Raw genomic sequence first — 21122 nt, forward strand, 5'->3', positions numbered from 1 at the left:
TGCGACTCTGAAACTAAAAATTACATTTTTATCCAGACATAACAAATATTACAGTTTCAAACTCGATATTCTCCAGCTCTCTATACTAAACAGATTTTATAATTTTAAATTTTATTATAAAATTAGTTAAAATTACATTTTCGATCGTTAATATTACTATTCTGTATAGTAGTGTTCTTCTTAAGATATAGAATTTAAAAATTACAGTGTGAGCTGTGATTTTTCTCAGATCATTAATCATTCTCGACAATTGATAACTCACAGTGTAATTTTTATGTTATCAATAAATAAGAGGTATTATTTGAGAAAGCAAAAAATACATAACCAATAAATTTTAATTTTTACAGTTTGACCTATCAACTATTAACTTTTAAATAAAGCAACAATTCAAAATAAAAAGTAAATAATGCTTTAAAGATTTATTTAACTAAAATTACATTTAAAACTGTAAAATTTGCTGCGTAAAATTGTATTAATTTTATTACTATAACAAATTTCTAAAATTACAGTTTAAGCTTTAATGTTTGAAGATTTTTGCCCCGAAGGCCCGTTTTCACTGTACAAACTGTAATTTTTCAACGGCTCTTTTTTCCTTGATGGATTCTGCAATCAATTAAATTATCAAAAATTTATTTAAAAAATTTTTGTAACAATCTATTAACTATAAGCTTTAATTTTATACCGATCATGTGATTTTGGAAAAAAAAATTTTTTATAAAAATTTTTATTTTTAAATTTTGAAATCAATTTTTTCCGTGAAAAATTTCTCAATTTCAAATGTACCTAGTTCTTGATATTTAATAAAAATATGACTGAAATTCAAATGACTTTAAAAGTATTCCATTACGGGTATGCTGAAGTCAAATTTTTTCCTAAAATTCAAATTAAATTTCCAGTTTTCTTATAAAATTTTCAAAATTTTTTTCTCAAATTTTTTCATCGTAGGATCATTCAATTACAAATAAATTACAGAGTGACTCTCCAAGTGTTCCATTACGGACACGTTTAAAAAAATAAAAATTTGAAAAATTGGTTAAATTTTTGTATTGAAACCAAAATCTAATATCGTACGAATAATATAGTTTTGATTTGCTAATTTATGGAATTTCCTTATTTATGGTAATACTGGATCCTGCTGGTCAATAAATATGTATCAACAATCTAAATTTAGTTTGAGTCAGCTGTCGTCAGACAGTTTAAGAGCCATACAGATGGCACTGCACGGTCAAACGAATTTATTGTAGAATGTCGTGGTTTGTGAACTATGCGTTGATCCCAAACCAATTTCTCTCCTTGACTTTCTCAAACAAAGTATAATCCTTTATCCAGTTCTTTTTTCCAAGCTATTTTTCATCTTCTACAGTGTATAAAGTCTCGTGTAAACTTTTCATCATAAACTTACATACAATTGAGTATAGTCCAAGTTTAGTAGTACACTCGGCTGCATGTACACTGGGAATATAAAAAAGTATTAAAAATAAAGAGGAACAAGTCGGCGGAAAAGGTATTGAGTCTTCTCACTCGGTCACTCACTTGCTAACAAACTCACTCTTCCTTTTTTATCTGGCAAACTTTTTCGGGTAATGTCGTTGAAACGCTGCGAACAAACGCGGATACTACTAAAGAGAGAAAACGACAGAGAGGGAAAAAGAGGGAAAAAGATACTACAGTATTATAGAAGTAAAGAGAAGACAAGTTGCGGGTTTGAAGAGAGAGCCATACGAAAGTTTCCTCTTGCTTTTGGTTGAGTATTGGAAGGATAACTGTGTACTCTCTACTCATCTGATGCTCTCTAGAACTGGATGATTCCCAGATCCGCCATCCGCTTCTCTCTCTCTGGGTGGCCGGTTGACGCTCGCTTTTCATTTTGCCTCAGACTTCCGTAATGTTGTTCATTTCTTACTACTTTGTATATCCATACACATATATGTACATATATATACGTATATATAGCATCGCATGTGCATGTATACGTTCAAAAAGAGAGTTGTCATACAGAAAGTAATTTCTCTACTGTAAAATTAATATTCGTTAAAAATATTTTTATATTGTTGTTTAACTTTATACATAAATCATCAGTGCCATTAACTTAAGTCATTAAAAATATGATGATAGCGTCCGAGTGTCTATCATCAATTGATAAATTTATTTTTATGACGCATGATATTTATGGGCTATAAATAGACAATAGACTAAGCGCGACTGATTATATATATTTTAAATAAATTTTTACTCTGTTCTTTTGTGATAAAATTTTTTTTTCAACTTTACTGTACATAATTTTATTTTATGTATGCGGAAAAAAACGGAATATTCTCTGTAAACATGAATAAGTGAAATTGGTGAAAATTCACTAATTTTAAGTGCAAACCGAACCACTTTTTAAAATAAGTGGTTCGGTTTGCACTCAGAATTAGTGAATATTCACTTATTCATTTTTATTTCACTTATTCATGTTTAGAGAGTTAAAAATTAATAAATAATTGTAGAAAGTGAAATCTGTTATTAATAATTAGTACTATTATGTGCTTAATGCAAAGTTGTTTACTAATTTTTGTAGATTCCGAAAAACTACTATCAATTATTTCAAAAAGTAACTAAATATTATTACTTTTAGGTATAATACGTGGCTTATTAGTGAAAGTTAATTAATTTATGGCATACATATATTAAAAAGTAATGATTGGTAAAATTAAGAATTGCTATCTTAAATACTGATTTTTCCAGCCGAAAAATTTCAAAAGTTACAAACTTTTATTTTATAAATTCGATATCACTGATCAATTATTACCTTAAAATATCATTTATTCATCATTATAAATTAATTTACAATATACATAAATCGAATAAATGGTAAATAATAAAATGAAAAATTAGTATACTAGATACTGATTTTTTGCTCATAAAAATACCGAAAACTTTTAACTCTTATTTTATAAATTCTATCCCATTGACTAATAATTTATATAAAATGTTATTTATTCGTTATTATAAATTAATCTATTATATAGATATATCGAATAAGTGGTAAATTATAAAATGAAAAATTCGTGTACTAGATCTTTATATATTAATATGTACGTTTACTAATTTTTCGGTTCCTCATTTTTAAAATTTTTCTTTTTATTTGAATAGTAATAACTGTATATACTAATTTATCGATTCTTTTCATATTAATTTTAATATACGAAATTACAAATTTTGATCTTCTATATGTATCAAATTTGAATATAAATAATAGCCATTTTGTAATATACAATGATCCTGGTTTGATATTAGTATCAAATATACTAATTTTAAGTCGAAAATACACTACAAACTATTCAAATTTTGAGCATCATTTTTTTCCATGTATTGAACGAATCTATAATGTTTTCTATATTCTTCCCAAAAAAAAAATTTTTTTTCGGCACAAAACGGAGCGAAAAAAATTGTCTGTTAAATTTTTTACGTGTCCCATTTTATCCCAGATATTTAATATCACTTTAATAATAATAATCATAAAAAAATAAATAAACAATTTTTTTTATCTGTCACTTGTACTAGTCTCAATTCCTTGTCACATTAAACGCCAACTTTCATAATTGTCAGCAAACTTTTACTTAAAATAAATTTTTACAGCAATATCTCAAGTGTTCTATAACGGCCACCCTTAAGTTACATCAGTAAGATAAAAAAAACTTTAATATAAAAATTTATCGTAATGACCTTTGTAATTAAGTGTATTTTATCAATAATTACTTGAGCATTGAAAGGAAAAAGACAGAGTAAAAAATTCCACGTACGCTCGTTTCGTCTACGGAAGATAAAAAATAGTAGGAAAAAAAAAAAAAAACAGATCGGACGGTTGAATGCCACGTAAACCAATCGGAGTTGAACACGAAAAGTTATACGGAATGTAACACCAGTGTCTGAGCACCTCTTTACAACTTAAACTTGATCCGCGTGTTACATTTTGATACGCCAGCAGCCCTCCCTCACATACGTGCTCCCCATTTCTTAGATGCCCCCTAATAAATAAACAAATCCATAAATAAATAAAATAAACTGAGCAATAAATTATTAACTCAATGTAAGAGATAAAATGTTAAAAAAAAGGCGGTGTCAAAAATTGTTAAATAAAAAAGAGAAAGTAAATTATAAATACAAGTCCGAAAAAAAAGTTTATACGGGTGAAAATAAATAAATAAAAAGATCTGCAGAGAGCAGAGCTCGTGTGTGAGGGAGAGAGAAGGTCAAATGCGGAAGTAAGGCAGAGACCTACATATTCCAAGAGGCCAATGAGACGGCGCAATGTGGCATACCACTCTCTCTTTTAAAGTTCTCTCTCTCTCTTTCTCTCTCTTTCTCATACCACCAGATCTTGTCTCTCTCTGTCACGCTATTCAACGTTTCTTCGTCACGTGTACGCTGTACTTCGCACGCGCCATCTTCCTCATTTATCTCACTCAGTTACTCTTGCGCCGACTCTTCCTTCTCACTCGCGACTGATTCCTCGGCCCCCGCAATTCTGGACACCACTACTCCAAATGCCATGACGTGCCTCAGCCAACTCGGTTGAGTCGCGTTCATACAAACGCCAGTTGCTCCGCGGCTTCCGCCACAGTTACAGTGACATGCGTTTACTTGAATCACTTACTAGTAGTAACAGTTGTAGTAAAACACTCGCGAAAATTATGCGTCCGTCAAGTGTCACTATGATGACGTGTACCATTTTTATTTTACTTGGAGCACTTATTTGTCAATCATCAGCTGCCGATAGTAATAATAGTAATAATAATAACATTAAAACAAATGAGCTTAAAATAGAGCCACTGTTTGTACCAGATGGTTGTGCGGTTAAATCGAAAAAAGGAGACCACGTTACTATGCATTACACCGGAACTCTTGTTGATGGTACCAAATTTGATTCAAGGTCAGTTGTGATAATTTATGATGACGTGGAATTACTATGTGATTTATTTATTTATATATTTATTTATAATCCTGAAGTTACTAGACAGTTTTTAATTTTTGATTTTTTTTTTTCAACGAATCAATTGCAAAAAAAATAAAACTCAAAAATGCACCTGTAGAAAATTAATAAATCTATGGGTGCATTTTTTTAAAATATTTTTTTTTTTTATAATTTATTGTTTAAAAAGAAATCCAAAAATTATTCGTCGGCTAACTTAAAAAAAAAATGTTCAAATATTTGCTAAAAAAAATTGCACAATAGAATTATTTGAGATCAAACGATCAAAAGCGTCAAATCCATCAATTAAACGTGATTACTGTGAGTATGAAATGCGTACAGAGTACAGAGGAAACAATACGCGATTTAGATTTAGATTTCATACAACATTCAATACAGATGATTGCGTATTGAGGACTTTGATTATATTATTCTAAAGCTCGATTTTTTGTTCATTTATTTTCGCTTTTCTGAAAAAGTAAAAAAAAAATGTAAAATGTTGCATTCGAATGATTTTATTGTTTGAAAAAAAAAAAAAAGTAGTTTACTTTGAAAGCCGTTAATACTCACATCTGTTTTATAAGACGATTATTTATATACGCGTTTTAATCATCAGTGAAATTAAAATCTCTGGTAGTTTTTTATAGACGAGTGTGTTTTTCAGCTGATCCTTCGATTGAAGTTTTTAAAATCCGCTTAGACTCGGCTAATTATTACTGGGGATTTATAATATAATATTGATGATTGATTATTATTATTATTGCTGTTACTATTATGACTATTGATATAATAAGATATTAATTTCTCAATGAACATACTTACATTCATTTTCAAAGTTATAACGTAAACTTGATACCAAAAGTTTCCTCCATAATTTATACGTTCAATTGTTTTCTCTTCACCGTTATAAACGTCAGACCCGTTATAATAATTCTTTAACAGATATTTAGGTCAGAGTATAACGTTCCTTTATTATTGTTATTACAACGACATATTATTCTTCCATCATTTATTAAATTATTATTTTTATTTTTATCAAAACAATAAACATACATCTTTTATTATGCATTTCGTAACTTCCTTTCTTTGTAATTATTATTTAATAAGAAATTACATATTATTAAAATAGTCTGCTAAGTAGAAATCTAAAATTTAGTGACGATTGTTAATATTCTATATATATTTTTTCAAATTTTCATTTACTTCCGGCACAATTTATTTTTTTAACTTCCCGCTTGAAAATTGAAAATTCAAAAAAAGGAAGTTCCTGTGTAAAAAAAAAAATTGTTTCGAAAATGTTCCTGTCAGTGAATTTTCAAAAATTGAGACAATTTTGAATTTTGAATTGAAGATTTTTGGAACTTTAAATTTGGAATTAGAAGTGTGAAAAATTTTTAACTAGTGTAGACTTTTCTTGCGAGTTTTTTTGTTTTTTGAATTTTTTGAGCAAAAATAATTTGAATTGAAAATTTCGGAGTTCATAAAAAATTTGAAATTAATTACAGTTACTCAATTTTAGGACTATTTTTGACGTCAAAAAGTGAAAAAATTTGATTTTTTTATTAAGTTATAAAAGTAAAAAAAGTGTTTATAAATATTTGCAGATCATTATTATTTTTTTTTTGACTCATACACGGAAAGAAAATTCTAGGAAAATTTACGATGTTAACATCGTAATCGCAGACTTTCATTGGCGCCAATTTTTGAATTCCTTATTTCAAAATTTACGATAGTCTTTGTTAAAATTACGATGTAGGTTATATTCTTTACTATTAAACATCGTAATTTTAACAAAGACTGTAGTAAATTTTTAAATAAGACATTTGAAAAGTAGTCCACAATTACGATGTTAACATCGTAAATTTTGCTAGAATTTTTTTTCTGTGTACTTGAATAATTCTGATAAGAGTCAAAAATGTTCATAATTCCTTTTCTTTTTTAAAGTTCTTCAAACTCAAAAAATTGTCGAATCAAATTATTTTTCTTAAAAAAAATAAAAAAAAGGCGTAGGAAAAGTCCACATTAATTGAAAATTTTTCACACTTATACTAAAGTTCCAAAAATGTTCAACTTAAACTTGTAATTGTCTCAATTTTAGAAGTTCTGTCATGAATGTTTTCGGAACAAATTTTTTTTAACAAGTTGATTTTGCTCCAATTTTCGAAAACCAAATTTCCATCAGATGTTGACGTTTTGAAGTCCTAGGATGTGAATCTAACCATTTTCAAATGGACGTCCAGTATGTACATTTTTTTTGTCCGAGCAATAAAAATCAGCAAATTTTTGTTGCATAACTCGTAAATTGCTTGACCAGTTGTTTCTAAGTTTGATCAAATTTAAGCCTCAGATCTTTCAACAGCCGCAGGTCACGTGCAATTATAAATTTCTAATTGCTGTGTAAAAATAGTATCGTATACTGATGACAAAAGTGCATTTTTTCAGTACCATTATAATTTTTTCCATGCAAGCATGTAATCATTAATTGAAATCACAAAATAGTTATTGTTGAAAAGTAAAAGTGTTACTTAATAGTTAAAGAGTAAGTAACTTTTAGCGATAAAGAGCAACAGTGATGATAAAACATATGTGTAGTGAGAAAAGCGGAAGTCATTATCGTGAATAAGTTTTGAGATTCACAAACCCTCATATCGTTTATGGGAGTCGTTATCTGCGAATGCTTAAAAAGAGAGAGAAAGTTGAAGATAGATAGTGTGTATATAGGTATATATGGGTATATATATGTATATATAATCCGTAGATATATACATAGAGTGAAAGAGAGAGAGCATCTAGTAACAGTAGCTTCAATGACAGCTTTCAAAAGCTTCGCAAGTGAAACTGGTGGATAGTGGGAAACCATTCACAGTGGTGGCGGCAATCTCGGCTTCTCCGGGTTTATTCCTCGTTGGGAAGCGCGTTAATTGAAATTTGAATCAGACAGCATCTGCTTAGATTAAGAGGATATGCCTGTAGTCCATCAGCGTATAATTTAAACTTTTAAAACCACTTCCTTTTTTTTTTATCCCTAGAAATAAAAAAAAAATTATCACCCAAAGTAAAAAAATAATTTTTTCCAAGCATCAAATTTTAATTTTAAATAATTACCTCAGCTATTGTACTCGTGCACAAAAAATAAAATATAACAAAAACACACTCGTCGTTTCCTTGTGCGATTATACTTAATTCCCGCGTTATAACTACCGGTATAGGAAACGGAAACGGTAACGGGTCGATTTTCTTTTTCCTTCCTCGAGAAAATACCTTTAATAAATATATTCGCGTTTTCGTTCTTGTACACTCTTGTTCCCAAACAATTAAAAATACTCTCATTACCCTGTTATTATTTTAATAAATAACAATAATAATAATAACAACAACAGCAACAATTTACAGTGCCAGGTATGGACGCATATTTATGGATATTGCGCAGTATAATAAAATAAAATGAATATCATTATAAATTAATAGCTGTCATGAGTAATGAGTAATTAATAATTAAAAATTTATTATAATAATAAAATGTTAATGTTCAAACACGAGAATATCCAGTGGGTGGGTGGGTGGGATAGGGAGAGAATGTAGCTGCTCGCCGATAGAACAATGTTAAAATTATTACAATGGTGTAGGTGGTATGTAGTGTAGTGGTGGGCTCTATTACACGATGTGATTCACCTGGGACTAAAATGAGTCCATAGACAGTTTCACGCGAGTTTGTTTCAGTCCCAAGAGTACTGTCGACGAAAATTGATCGATTATACGTTACAGGATGATGGACTCTGGCCAGGTTTCATCTACGTCATATTCAAACAACTACTGACTACCTGTTCTATTATTTTCACTCATCAATTCATATTTATTTACATCTATGTCTATATATATACATATATGTATGGAAATGTAGATGCAGATATATATAGAATGTATGCATATGTATGTTGTCTATATCGCTTAGAAACTGGTAGTTAGTTATATATGTGTAGATATGTATATATATATATATATATATATATATAGATGGCGATGTATGTAAAATTGTAGATGGCGTTGACGATCGCGAGATTAACCGTGACAGAGAAGGACGGGTATTGTCAATCGACTTTACTTTGCTACAGGCTATTCTATTTCAATGATTCTGTCATGATATATAGGTACACAAGCTCTGGAATATTGAAATTGATGCAAGCACTATCAATTTCCCAAGTACTTGAATTACTTTTTTTTTTTTTTTATTTATTCATTATTTTTTACCCATTTGTTTTTCTAATCGATCATTCCATTGTTGCTCTTTTTCCGATATGTTGGATGGAAAATCTCTTATCAAATACAACAGATTGTATTATATAATATAAAGTTTCTGTTATTATGATGGAATGTATATATAAGATCATTCGGATAATATCTGTTTGAATTTTCAATGCAAGTTAAATATTGATGCATTTTCTATTAAAGAAATTTAGTGGTTAGAAATCAAAGGATAAGTTGAAAGTATGGAAACTTGAAAACTAGAGGTTACGACACTGAAAGAAATAATCGGTAGCCGCTACCGGTTAGCAATTGAGAGCTACTACCGATTATTTTTCAGTAGCTGCTACTGATTATTTTTTGGTAGCAGCTACCGATTGCCAACCGGTAGCCGCTAGTGATTAATTTTCGGTAGCAGCTACCGATTGCCAACCGGTAGCCGCTACTGATTATTTTTCGGTAGCCGCTACCGAAATAATCGACAGCTGCTACTAATTAATTTTCGGTAACAGCTACCAAAAAATAATTGGTAGTAGCTCCCAATTGCCAACCGGTAGCTGCTACCGATTATTTTTTTCAGTGAAAAATCTGAAAAAATTTTAAGATAACGCTTTGTTTAAATTATTTTAGCGCGTAATTATTAGAAGTAAAATAAATTTGAATGAAAATTTTGTTAAATATCATGCGTAATTTTGATAATTAAACTAATTTTTTTATTTCGAATAAAAAATTATAATTATTGTAATTAATTAAAAAAAAAAACATTTATTTGATGAAATTGCATTAGTGAACTCTTGTTCTTTTCATTAAAAACAACGACGAAAATAAATTTTTAAAATTAAACGCCGGTTTGAATATTGAGAATGTCAGATTTCCTGATGCTTTTATCGTGATTTCACGTGCATGTGACGATAAAATATGAAAATTCAGTAGATTGCACGAATTTTTATCCTTCAATTTTTTTTTTTGTTTTTTTTTTTTTTAACCTCATTCTTCTTTCTTTTTCTATTAATATGTCTGTGTATATAGATATGTTAGAGAAGCGTTTAATATATATCTGTGTAGTGGATCGCGTGAAAGAGGGATTTACTTCTGGAATGGAACTCTTTTTTCCTTATTCTTCTTTCATTCTTCAGTAGGACCTTTACAATCGCCTTTTGCTCTTTAGTTTTTTAGTACCTATTGCACGGAGGTATAGGCACTGTGCTGAGTGAATTCCAAAGAATCGACGAGTTGCACAGGATTGCATTATCGGTCAACCCAGAGAATTCATACAAGAACGTATTTGTAGTAGTAATACCAATAGTAGTAGTAATAGTAATAGTTATAGTGATAGTAGTATATGTACCTCTGTACATATAGAAAGAATGATATCCCGAGAGAGCTAACTCAGCTGTTCTCAGTCCATCTTTTCTCTCTGAGTTCACGTGAATTGAACATTATTGCCGGAAAAGAATATAGACATCTCTATGTCTGCTCATTAATACTTCCATCAATTAAACTTTTAAATTTTATCATTTAAAATAATACCGTAGAAAAATAGTGCCATTGAGTATTATACTTGATGTCACTAGTTGTCTACGATATTTTATATAATGGATGCTCAAAATTAGAACGTCGTTAAATGCTTAACGTCGGCGTCATGCGGTCGCGATCATTTTAATAATTTGTCTTCATAGAAATCAATGTTTTTTTTTTGGTTCAGTTTATTTATTTATAAAAAACTACTCAAGTGTTTATTTATTTAATTATTAAAAATGAAATTGAATACTTATTTATTTAATAGAAATTAAAATAATATTTTTATTTTATTGTTTTATTAATCAAAGAACATGAAAACTAACCTAAGAAAAAGTCTAATACGTGTATTATTTAATATAAAAATTTGAACAAGTTTTTTTCTAAATATAAAACTAAAAAGTCTTAAAATTTGAGGTTAATTAATATCCTCCTTTGATTCGATTTTATTAAAATGTAGTATTTATTTTTACTTTCAATCACTTTTTAATGAAATTAGAGTTCAGGTTATAAATTTAAGGCGACACAAATTTATCAGTTAATGAAGATCCACAATCGTTAGCTGATCAATTTAATGCGCATGTGTAATCTAGAGAATTTTTTTTGCTAGTGATGCAGTTTTGGGTAAAGGTGAGTTCACCCCGGTAACCTATCTTGAACATTTTGATAACTTGGATTATAGAGTAGGGATATATCACGCCTATTTTCGTCGAATTTCGCGGTAGAAGGGATGCACAAATGCTTTAAGAAAGTTTAAACACTGCATCTGACCAATCAGAAGTGATGAGTGTTTAATAAAAAAAATTATGAGACCGAGGTTAGGCATTTAATGGCGTTTATTTTGAGCATGTATTATATAAAAATAATTTTAATTTTATTTCAGAGCTTACTCACATTTCGTGTTTTCAAATAATTACTTTTAAGCCCATGTCCGATTATTTATCTCCGCACACTTTTTACTCTGACTCAATAATTAAAAAATGTAGACGCGTTTTCTTGTGTCACATTTTTTGTGACCAAAACAGACAAAGACTCATTCTTTTGACGCGAAAAATTCAATAATAATTTTTTTTTTTTTTTCATTCATTGCCTAATTAGCTGTCGATATTTTTTTTATGAAGCTCTGTTGGTGTATTACACCGATACTTATACACACTTACACTATTTACAGACACCCACACACTTACATATATACAGTTTCCGGAGAAGTGCGTACCTAAAGAAGGGAAACTTTACAGCCCTTAGGTACTCTCTGTACCTCTTTTGTGAATAGAGTCAGTGTCTATCTAATCCTAGTATCGGTCAGTTCGGGTCATACTTCCAGTGTCCCATATACATATAGACATTCATAAGGACATTGAGTTTTGTCATTATTCAAGTTCATTTTGTTATTCAAGTGTATTCATTTATTATTAGTTTCTGTATCAATAAAGTGTCAGTATTATATTTATTATCAACCTTATTTAAATAATTTCAGTATACTGTACATTCTCTATATACGCCTATTCCACAGCATCCTTCTCCAATTCCAACAAACTCGATATGATTTTGTGAAAACGGACTGAAATCTTTTTATCCAACATTTTCTCGACAATAATTTTGTATAAGTGATAGGCAACACGTTTTCTTCTCATTTATCTTTTAAAAAAAGCATCCTAGTTATTTTATTGGTTTTCGAGATGAATGTACCTGAAGATAAAAAAAACGTCTGGAAAGCGTTTAAAGCTGACACTGCAATTACTGCCGTTATAGTTTTTTTTCATCCTTAAAAAAATATTTAAATACAAATATTACATAAATATTTTTGTTTAACAAAAAAATAAAATTTTCCGTTGTATTAGGAGTCAGCGGTCCTTTTAATAGATTTAAAAATAAATGAATTTAAAGAACGAGTATTTATAATGATTATTAAACTTTTTATTTTGTTGACTTTAGTTTTTGTTTGCACAAGTACTTTTGACCGAGTTTACCGGCATAACGGCATAGCTGAGATACAAGTATGAGAGAGTTAGCTTGACGCTGTGTTCTGCTTTCTCTCTCTACTCGTCGCATTTATTTTGTCGACTTTAGGGGGCACACGACACTTGTGCACACTATGCCACTGGTTTCTCCTCAACTTGGTAGAAATAATTAACAACCCTTGTAGAACAGCTGAGGGCGCTCTCTGGCACAGGAACCACTTGAGTCCTCTCAAAATTTAAGCTCGTACACCTAACCGCTTGAAATATTTAGACGTCGCTGCTCTGTGCTTGCTGCTGCATCGCATTTACCTTTTTACTCGTTACTATATATATCCATACATACTATATATATCCATACGTACATTCTCTATTTATAAATATATATAAACACTATGTTCAACACACATTCATATGAGACAGAAATCTTCTTTAGTGTCCATCAAATTAACAAATACTCAGTGAATTTGTAAAACCAAAATCTAGGGAATTAAAATTGTCGTCGTTGAAATTTTATTACTGTTGAATATAATTACCCCTAATTTTATAATTACATGGAAAAAAGAGCAGTTGAAAAATTACAGTTTGTACAGTGAAAACAGGCCTTTGGGACAAAAATCTTCAAACATTAAAGCTTAAACTGTAATTTTAGAAATTTGTTATAGTAATAAAATTAATACAATTTTACGCAGCAAATTTTACAGTTTTAAATGTAATTTTAGTTAAATAAATCTTCAAAGCATTATTTACTTCTTATTTTGAATTGTTGCTTTATTTAAAAGTTAATAGTTGATAGGTCAAACTGTAAAAATTAAAATTTATTGGTTATGTATTTTTTGCTTTCTCAAATAATACCTCTTATTTATTGATAACATAAAAATTACACTGTGAGTTATCAATTGTCGAGAATGATTAATGATCTGAGAAAAATCACAGCTCACACTGTAATTTTTAAATTCTATATCTTAAGAAGAACACTACTATACAGAATAGTAATATTAACGATCGAAAATGTAATTTTAACTAATTTTATAATAAAATTTAAAATTATAAAATCTGTTTAGTATAGAGAGCTGGAGAATATCGAGTTTGAAACTGTAATATTTGTTATGCCTGGATAAAAATGTAATTTTTAGTTTCAGAGTCGCAGCGCTTTACTATTATACGAAACTGTAATAAATACAGATATGAGTTCAATTTTTCAACTGCTCTTTTTTCCGTGTATACATGATAATTATTATTATTATGAATGGATTTTTATTTTTTAATTAAAAATTTATATGTTATAATAACATAAAAAAAAAATTTAATTTTAATATTTTTGCAAGCGGAAAATATGACGATGCTCCGCGAATAAAGCTGAGTATTTAATGCAGGATAATAAAATTTATGAATGTTGAAAAAACAGCTTAAAAAAAGCCAGGGGTGATAATTTTTTCGACGGCTTTGAAAATCATTTATATTTTTTTCATGAAATTTATTTCATTATACAATAATTTTAAATGTGTTTATTTTCAGAAATAATTGAATATAAACTGAAACAAATTATTAGTGATTAATAAAATAAATGAGAGTAAATACAGAAAAATAGTGAAAGAGAAAAGTATGAGCGCGAGCATTACTCACGTACTTAAAATATAATTAATTGATTTAATTTCTGTTCCACTAGAGATAAAATATTTAAAAAAAAACAGTTTTTATTTAAAATTATTTTAGTTCCATTAGTAAATTAATTATTTTATTTGGTTAGCTGTTAATCTTTATCATTATTAATTTCAAACAACGCCACGCGCCAAATTCGTAACATATTTTCTAGCCATATGTTAATTGGCCCTGAAATATAAATGATTCCATCTGTTTAATTAATTAATTAATTAAATCACCCAGGTCAATAAATTTCAAGCCAAAAAAGGAGTAAAATTTTTTCTAGGCTGAAATTTAGTCAATGACTAGACCGAAAAAAAGTCAAAATTCTCTAATTTTATTCAAAAAAAAATACTCCAGTCGAAAAAACGCTAACTCAATTTATCAGCCAATTTTCGACATGTTTATTAAGTATAAAAAAATTTCGGCGTATTTTCGGTCAACTTTCATTTTTTTTCAACAAAACTGTATCGTTTCAACGTGATTTCGATCAACTTTCGGCTTTTTCCAATAAAAATGTATGATTTAGGCGTATTTTCAGTCAACTTTCGCCTTTTCCAATAAAACTGTATAGTTTCGGCGTGTTTCGGGTTAACTCTTGGCTTCTTTCAATAAAACTATATGATTTCGGTGTATTTTCAGTCAACTTTTACCTGTTTCAGTAAAACTATGGTTTCGGTGTGTTTTCGGATTTTTTTCAATAAAACTGTATGATTTCGGTGTATTTTCAGTCAATTTTCGCCTTTTTCAATAAAACTGTATGGTTTCGGCGTGTTTTCGGATTTTTTTCAATAAAACTGTATGATTTCGGTGTATTTTCAGTCAACTTTCGCCTTTTTCAATAAAACTGTATGGTTTCGGTGTGTTTTCGGCTTTTTCCGATAGAACTGTATGATTTTGGTGTATTTTCAGTCAATTTTCGCCTTTTTCAATGAAACTGTATGGTTTCGGCGTGTTTTCGGCTTTTTCCAATAAAATTGTATGACTTCGATGTACTTTTAGCTAGCTTTTGCCTTTTACAATAAAACTGTATAGTTTCAGTGTATTTTTGGCTTTTCCCAATAAAATTGTATGATTTTGGCGTATTTTCAGTCCTCATTCACTTTTTTCAATAAAACTACTATTTCGGCATGACTTCGATTAGAAATTCTCGGTCCATTTTCGGCCAAATATTTGTACCCGGCCAATGGTTTCTCTGAACGGTCTGCTCAATATAATCACGAAATAAAAAAAAGTATTTTTAATGAGAAACAGAACAACAATAATGATGGTAATAGTAATAATAATATATTCAGTCATGAAAGGACATTAGGTATGAAATTTGCCGACCAAGTCACGTCACCTCGTTATCATTCACAAGAAGTATTTACGTGTTATATCTAGCGGGGAATAAGAGAAGCGTCTCATTGTGAAATTAATCGATGACAAAGACGTTTACTGAATCGACGAGTTGGAACCCGATAATTCCGTTGCCGTAATTTAATCCTTGTAACAACTCCCAGCAGCAAACCAGTAACTTCCATCCTGTGAAATGCGGAACCGAATAAACGAAAGTTATGTTTTCATCAGATTTTACCTGACAAATATATAAAATTATTAAATTCATGTAAAATAGAGGAACAGTAACGTAACAATAATTTATTTATTATTTTTTTTGTTTGTTTTTATTTAAAACTTCGGATTTACGTTTTTCATTTGCTCCGGATGTTTTTTTACCAGAAAAAGTTAATTAAAAATTTGTTGCGGATGTATTTATTAAAAAAATATATATATATAAACAGTAGTTGATTTTAAATAAAATGAATAACTGAATATTTATGTTTGTATGCATATTCAGTGACGTTATGTGGCGTGAGATCTTTGAGTTAGTGATCTTCAGAATGCAGAATGGACTCTTGATCCCTCGAGGCAACGCTTGACTTTTAAAATACGCTATCTTACCTATAGTAGTTTTAAAACATTTTTTTATATTTTATTTTTTCTAGTTTTTTCACCAATAAAATAAAATAAGTTAAAATTTATACATATATACATATCGCGTTACTAAAACCATAAGGGCGTATCTCAAAATATACGCCCTTTTGGTTCTGCAGAACCAAAAGGGCGTATAAAAAAACTTTTTTGCTTCAATCAATGTAAAAATGTTGACAACATTAGAATCTATTGAAAAAACGAAAGAAATTTTTTTTTTTGTTTTACGCCTTTTTGGTTTTAAGAAAAAATTTTTTTAAAATCATAAGGGCGTATCCTGTTTTTTCGATTTATTATCAATTATAGGTAAGAGTAAGAAAAAAAATTGCCAGCGTAATAAAAATTATCACTCCACAATTTAATTTATATGAACAAATATTTATTTAAGTGAAAAAACAAATAAAAAATAGAGAAAAAATAAATTCATCAGGGTATTAGTCCTATACCATCTCCATCGTCAGAATCATCTGTAGCTAAGAGTATGAAAAAAATTTTTTTAATTTTTTTTAGAACATAACTTGACAATAATAAAAAAATTTATAAACTATTACCATCGCTGAAAATTAATCTTTAATAATATTGATAATATTTTTGTGGGACGGTGCCTGATGCACAAAAATGATTTAGGTCATTAAACTTGCTTTGATATATTGGTATTCTAGAGCCATAACAATTCTCAAGAACAACGGTAATTGATTTTTGAAAATAAAAAGAAAAAAAAAACAGGAAACAGAAAATGAAATTTTGATTGAAAAATGAAAAAATGCACCTTTGAAAAATTGAACAATCTAAATGTGCATTTTTTTAATTTGATTAAATTAAATTTCACAGCACTCATAGAATTTAGAATTTTTTCGTTCCCGAATTATACATATTTTTTACATTAATTGTTGAATTAAAAAAATTGTGACAAACTTAAGATTCGATCAAAATTAAATAAAGAAATTTGGTTTTTTATTCAAATAAATATTTGTTCAGATAAATCAAGCTGTGGAGTGATAATTCTTATTACCCTTGCAATTTTTTTTCTTACTCTGACCTATAATTAATAATAAACCGAAAAAATAGGATACGCCCTTATGACTTTAAAAAAATTTTTGCTTAAAACCAAAAGGGCGTAAAACAAAAAATTTTTTTTTTTCGTTTTTTCCATAGATTTTAATGTTTTCAATATTTTTACATTGATTGGAGCAAAAAAAAAAATTTTATACGCCCTTTTGGTTCTGCAGAACCAAAAGGGCGTATATTTTGAGATACGCCCTTTTGGTTTTAGTAACGCGATATATATTAGTATCGTTAAAAAATAATTTTGACTTTTTTTTTTCTCTCAATTTTCAAGAAGTTCGCATATAACAAAAAAAAATTATCTCTTAATTTGAGCGGGAAAACTGGAGTTCAAAAATTACCCAATAATTTTTGAATTTTTAAATGTTACAAAAATCAAATTATTATTTTTTTTTTGCGGCAAATATATGATCTGATAATACTCAGCTTAAAAAATTTATTTTTAAAGGACGCTCAAGAACTTTTAAATCCGGGTCAAAAACAATGACAAATTTGGCTTTTTGGTCTCAAATGGCTACTAAGTGAGTCGTTAGCCAAAAACAAGTCAAAAATGGCTGAAAAATGCAATCAGTTTTTACTTACTTTTGACTAATTGACCTAGATTTTATTTAATTTAAATTTGACTTGATTTTAGCTCAGTTGACTCAAACTTTATTCCCGGGAATTTTTCAAGTATTTGAAATTTTGTAGCGACCTTAAAAATTTGAATTTATGTCGTAGCTTTTTAGATTAGCGAAAAAAAAAAAATTTTTTTTGAAGTCCCTTTTGAGTTTCATTCAAAAAAGTCAAGGTTAGGTTATTTTCTTGACCCGGAAATTTTCCAAGTATTTGAAATTTTGTAGCGACCTTAAAAATTTGAATTTATGTCGTAACTTTTTAGAGTAGTGAAAAAAAAAAAATTTTTTTTTATAGCCCCTTTTGAGTTTCATTCAAAAAAGTCAAGGTTAGGTTATTTTCTTGACCCGCAAATTTTCCAAGTATTTGAAATTTGTAGCGACCTAAAAAATTTGAATTTATGTCGTAACTTGTTAGAGTAGCGAAAAAAAAATTTATTTTGAAAGTCCCTTTTGAGTTTTATTCAAAAAAGTCAAGGTTAGGTTATTTTCTTGACCCGGAAATTTTCCAAACATTTGAAATTTTATAGCGACCTTAAAAATGTGAACTTATGTCGTAACTTTTTAGAGTAGCGAAAAAAAAAAATTCTCTTTAAAGTACCTTTTGAGTTTCATTCAAAAAAGTCAAGGTTAGGTTATTTTCTTGACCCGGAAATTTTCCAAATATTTGAAATTTTGTAGCGACCTTAAAAATTTGAATTGATGTCGTAACTTTTTAGAGTAGCGAAAAAAAAAATTTTTTTTAAAATCCCTTTTCTACATCTAAATATTTAGGGACAATAACTGCATGTATCTTTAGTTTAATAAGATCATTTTTGTCGAGCTTACATTGCTTCAGCTCTATAGTTAATACTTTGTGTATATATTTATACATCTATGTACAGGTATGTACGCGGACGGTAAACTTTTGCAATATCTTCTTAAAATCTAAATTGGTCCGTACTGGAGTTTCAGAAAGAGCTATTACTCTAGGATATATATTGAGAGAAGCAAGAAAGAGAATAAGTGAGAGAGAAAGTAAAAGACTTATACTCATGTACATGATGATAGCTAAACATTGATAAAATTTATTCTATAAGAATAAATTAACTTGAATTTAATTTTCTGTAGCAAGTTTATTATTTTTCTTTATAAATTTATTAACTAAAAATAATAAAATAACTAGATTGCTGAAGCGACCTGAAACTTTTTGAATTATTCTTATTTTGAGATAAAAATTTTTTTTTTTTAAATTTAGGGGAAACGGGGAAGGAGTCACGATACAGTCCGTGTCTGCAGCTAAATGAGACCATTTTGGCGAGAAAGTTTTTTTTTAAACTTTCATTTACCAGGGGTGGGGAAAGTTAGCAATCGCAAATAAATTTCGATTTACTCCCATTTAATTTTTGCCGAAATAATTTAAATAATAAACCCAAATTTTTTTTATTTTTATATTTAATTACAATAAATGTAAAAAAAAGTTTTCTCGGCAAAGTTGAAATAAAAAAATATATTTTTAAAAGAAAAAAAAATTAATCTGGGAGCCTTTTAAATTTAATTTGACTCTAAGGAGTTTAAAAAAAAAAGGAATAGCTTAAGGTAAAGAGATCTAATTATCATGAAAAAAAAAAAATATATATATATTGGGATGAAGGTACTGATTGCCGAAGCTTTTTCAATTTGAAATCAAAAGTTGAATGAGAGAATAGAATAAAAAATAAAATCAGATACTCTTGAGCCCAGATCTTGGTGATAAGAGAATCTGCTGAGGAAAGCAGGATAAAAAAAATAATAAAATGAAAGTTGAGAAGTTGTAATGGAATTCAAAACGTTACTTAACTAGCTATTGACCTCACTTTCTTATACTTTTATATTTGAATATATTTATAGCTCTATTGAATAACTTATTTGCAAAAATATTATATTTAACACCGTCTCGTTTTATTTTCTAGTTCGTTAATATAACGAGCTGTCAAAAATTTGACAGCCGTATAAATAAAAATTCAAGAAAATATATGTATCGATATATTTATCTATAAAATATACATGTATATATAAATAACTATAAATAGTTGATAGATAGTTTCAAAGAAATCAATATCAAGATATTCCATAGTGGTACGCCACAGAGTTGATCGTAAATTTTATGCAAACGCGGTCGGAATATGGTCAGAGAGCCAGGTGGCTAAAGACACTGCTGCCAGCATACTATAGAACTAAAGGAAATGCTGGCATGGAATTTCCCGAGAAAGTACCTTGCCATACCATACGATACCTTATCTTACCATACCACATATATATTTATGCCCCTCTACTATATACAGTCATTTGCGCAATTTACCCCACCACCATTTCGGTTCGCTACATCCTCTTTACTTTCTTCGCATTCCTTCACATTTTTATTATTATTTTATTCCTATTATGTCATATAACTAGTTGACGACATTGACCGTAAACTATATCAAACTTTCTCGTATTCAATGAAAAAAAAGTTGGCTCTGTGAGCAGTTGATACAATGCCAGTGTATTTTTTATTATAAATACGGATGCCCGTGTAAAAAAAATTCGTTTTCAAAATTTTCCAAAAATGTTCATTACCATGGACTTGTTAATTTGAGAAAATTTTTGACTTTGGGTTCATCATTTTTGGAACCTTGAAAACATTTAAAAGTAAAAAAAATTTGAGTGAGTATTTTTCAAAACTTTTTTCTGCATTTTTTAAGTAAAAATATTTCGATGAAAATTTTGTTGGTTTGAAGAACATTTGAAAAATAAGACTTTGAAACTAATTATGAACATTTTTTGAGTCTATTATAATTTTTCAAAAATGAAATCTGGAGATTGAAAATTTTTTCACTCTTTAATTTTTTTGACTTTCGAAAAATGATCAACTCAAATCTCATAAAATTTATTCAAATTTGGAAGTTTAATGTTATGAATTCATATATCTAATCATATATATGATCAGACATGGCCAATTTTCATATATCGATACTGCCATTCTAATATGCCCTATCCCACAAAATTTGACTTTTCACTTTTTTTGAAAAATTCAATCATTGTAACAATGTGCAGCTTATGTAAAAATTTCAAAGGTCAAATTATTTATTTAGTATTTTTAAATAAATATTCTAATATGTCGTATCCCACATTCGTATAGGTTTAGTCACACTTAAC

At 28.6% G+C, this 21122-nt stretch overlaps 1 protein-coding gene and 1 long non-coding RNA gene across 3 annotated transcripts in view; one reads left to right on the forward strand and one right to left on the reverse strand.

The window, feature by feature from the left end:
* Positions 1–467: 467 nt before the first annotated feature.
* Positions 468–2348, reverse strand: LOC128668389 (uncharacterized). The gene is made up of 3 exons (XR_008404130.1): positions 1534–2348; positions 683–1452; positions 468–603 (listed from the first exon to the last, which is right to left on the reverse strand). It is a non-coding gene; the product is annotated as an uncharacterized LOC128668389 (long non-coding RNA).
* A 2205-nt stretch (positions 2349–4553) lies between these two features.
* The window catches only part of LOC103576873 (FK506-binding protein 2), a 39683-nt gene continuing 23114 nt past the window's right edge, over positions 4554–21122 (forward strand). The window contains exon 1 of one of the 2 annotated variants that reach the window (XM_053741258.1): positions 4554–4915. In XM_053741258.1, the coding sequence (XP_053597233.1) occupies positions 4617–4915 (299 nt within the window). In that variant the 5' untranslated portion in view covers positions 4554–4616. The remainder of the gene's footprint in view (positions 4916–21122) is intronic. The other variant, XM_053741265.1, reaches the window with a different exon arrangement.

The sequence above is a fragment of the Microplitis demolitor genome, chromosome 1, assembly GCF_026212275.2.
Source record: "Microplitis demolitor isolate Queensland-Clemson2020A chromosome 1, iyMicDemo2.1a, whole genome shotgun sequence".
Classification (NCBI taxonomy): Eukaryota; Metazoa; Arthropoda; class Insecta; order Hymenoptera; family Braconidae; genus Microplitis; species Microplitis demolitor.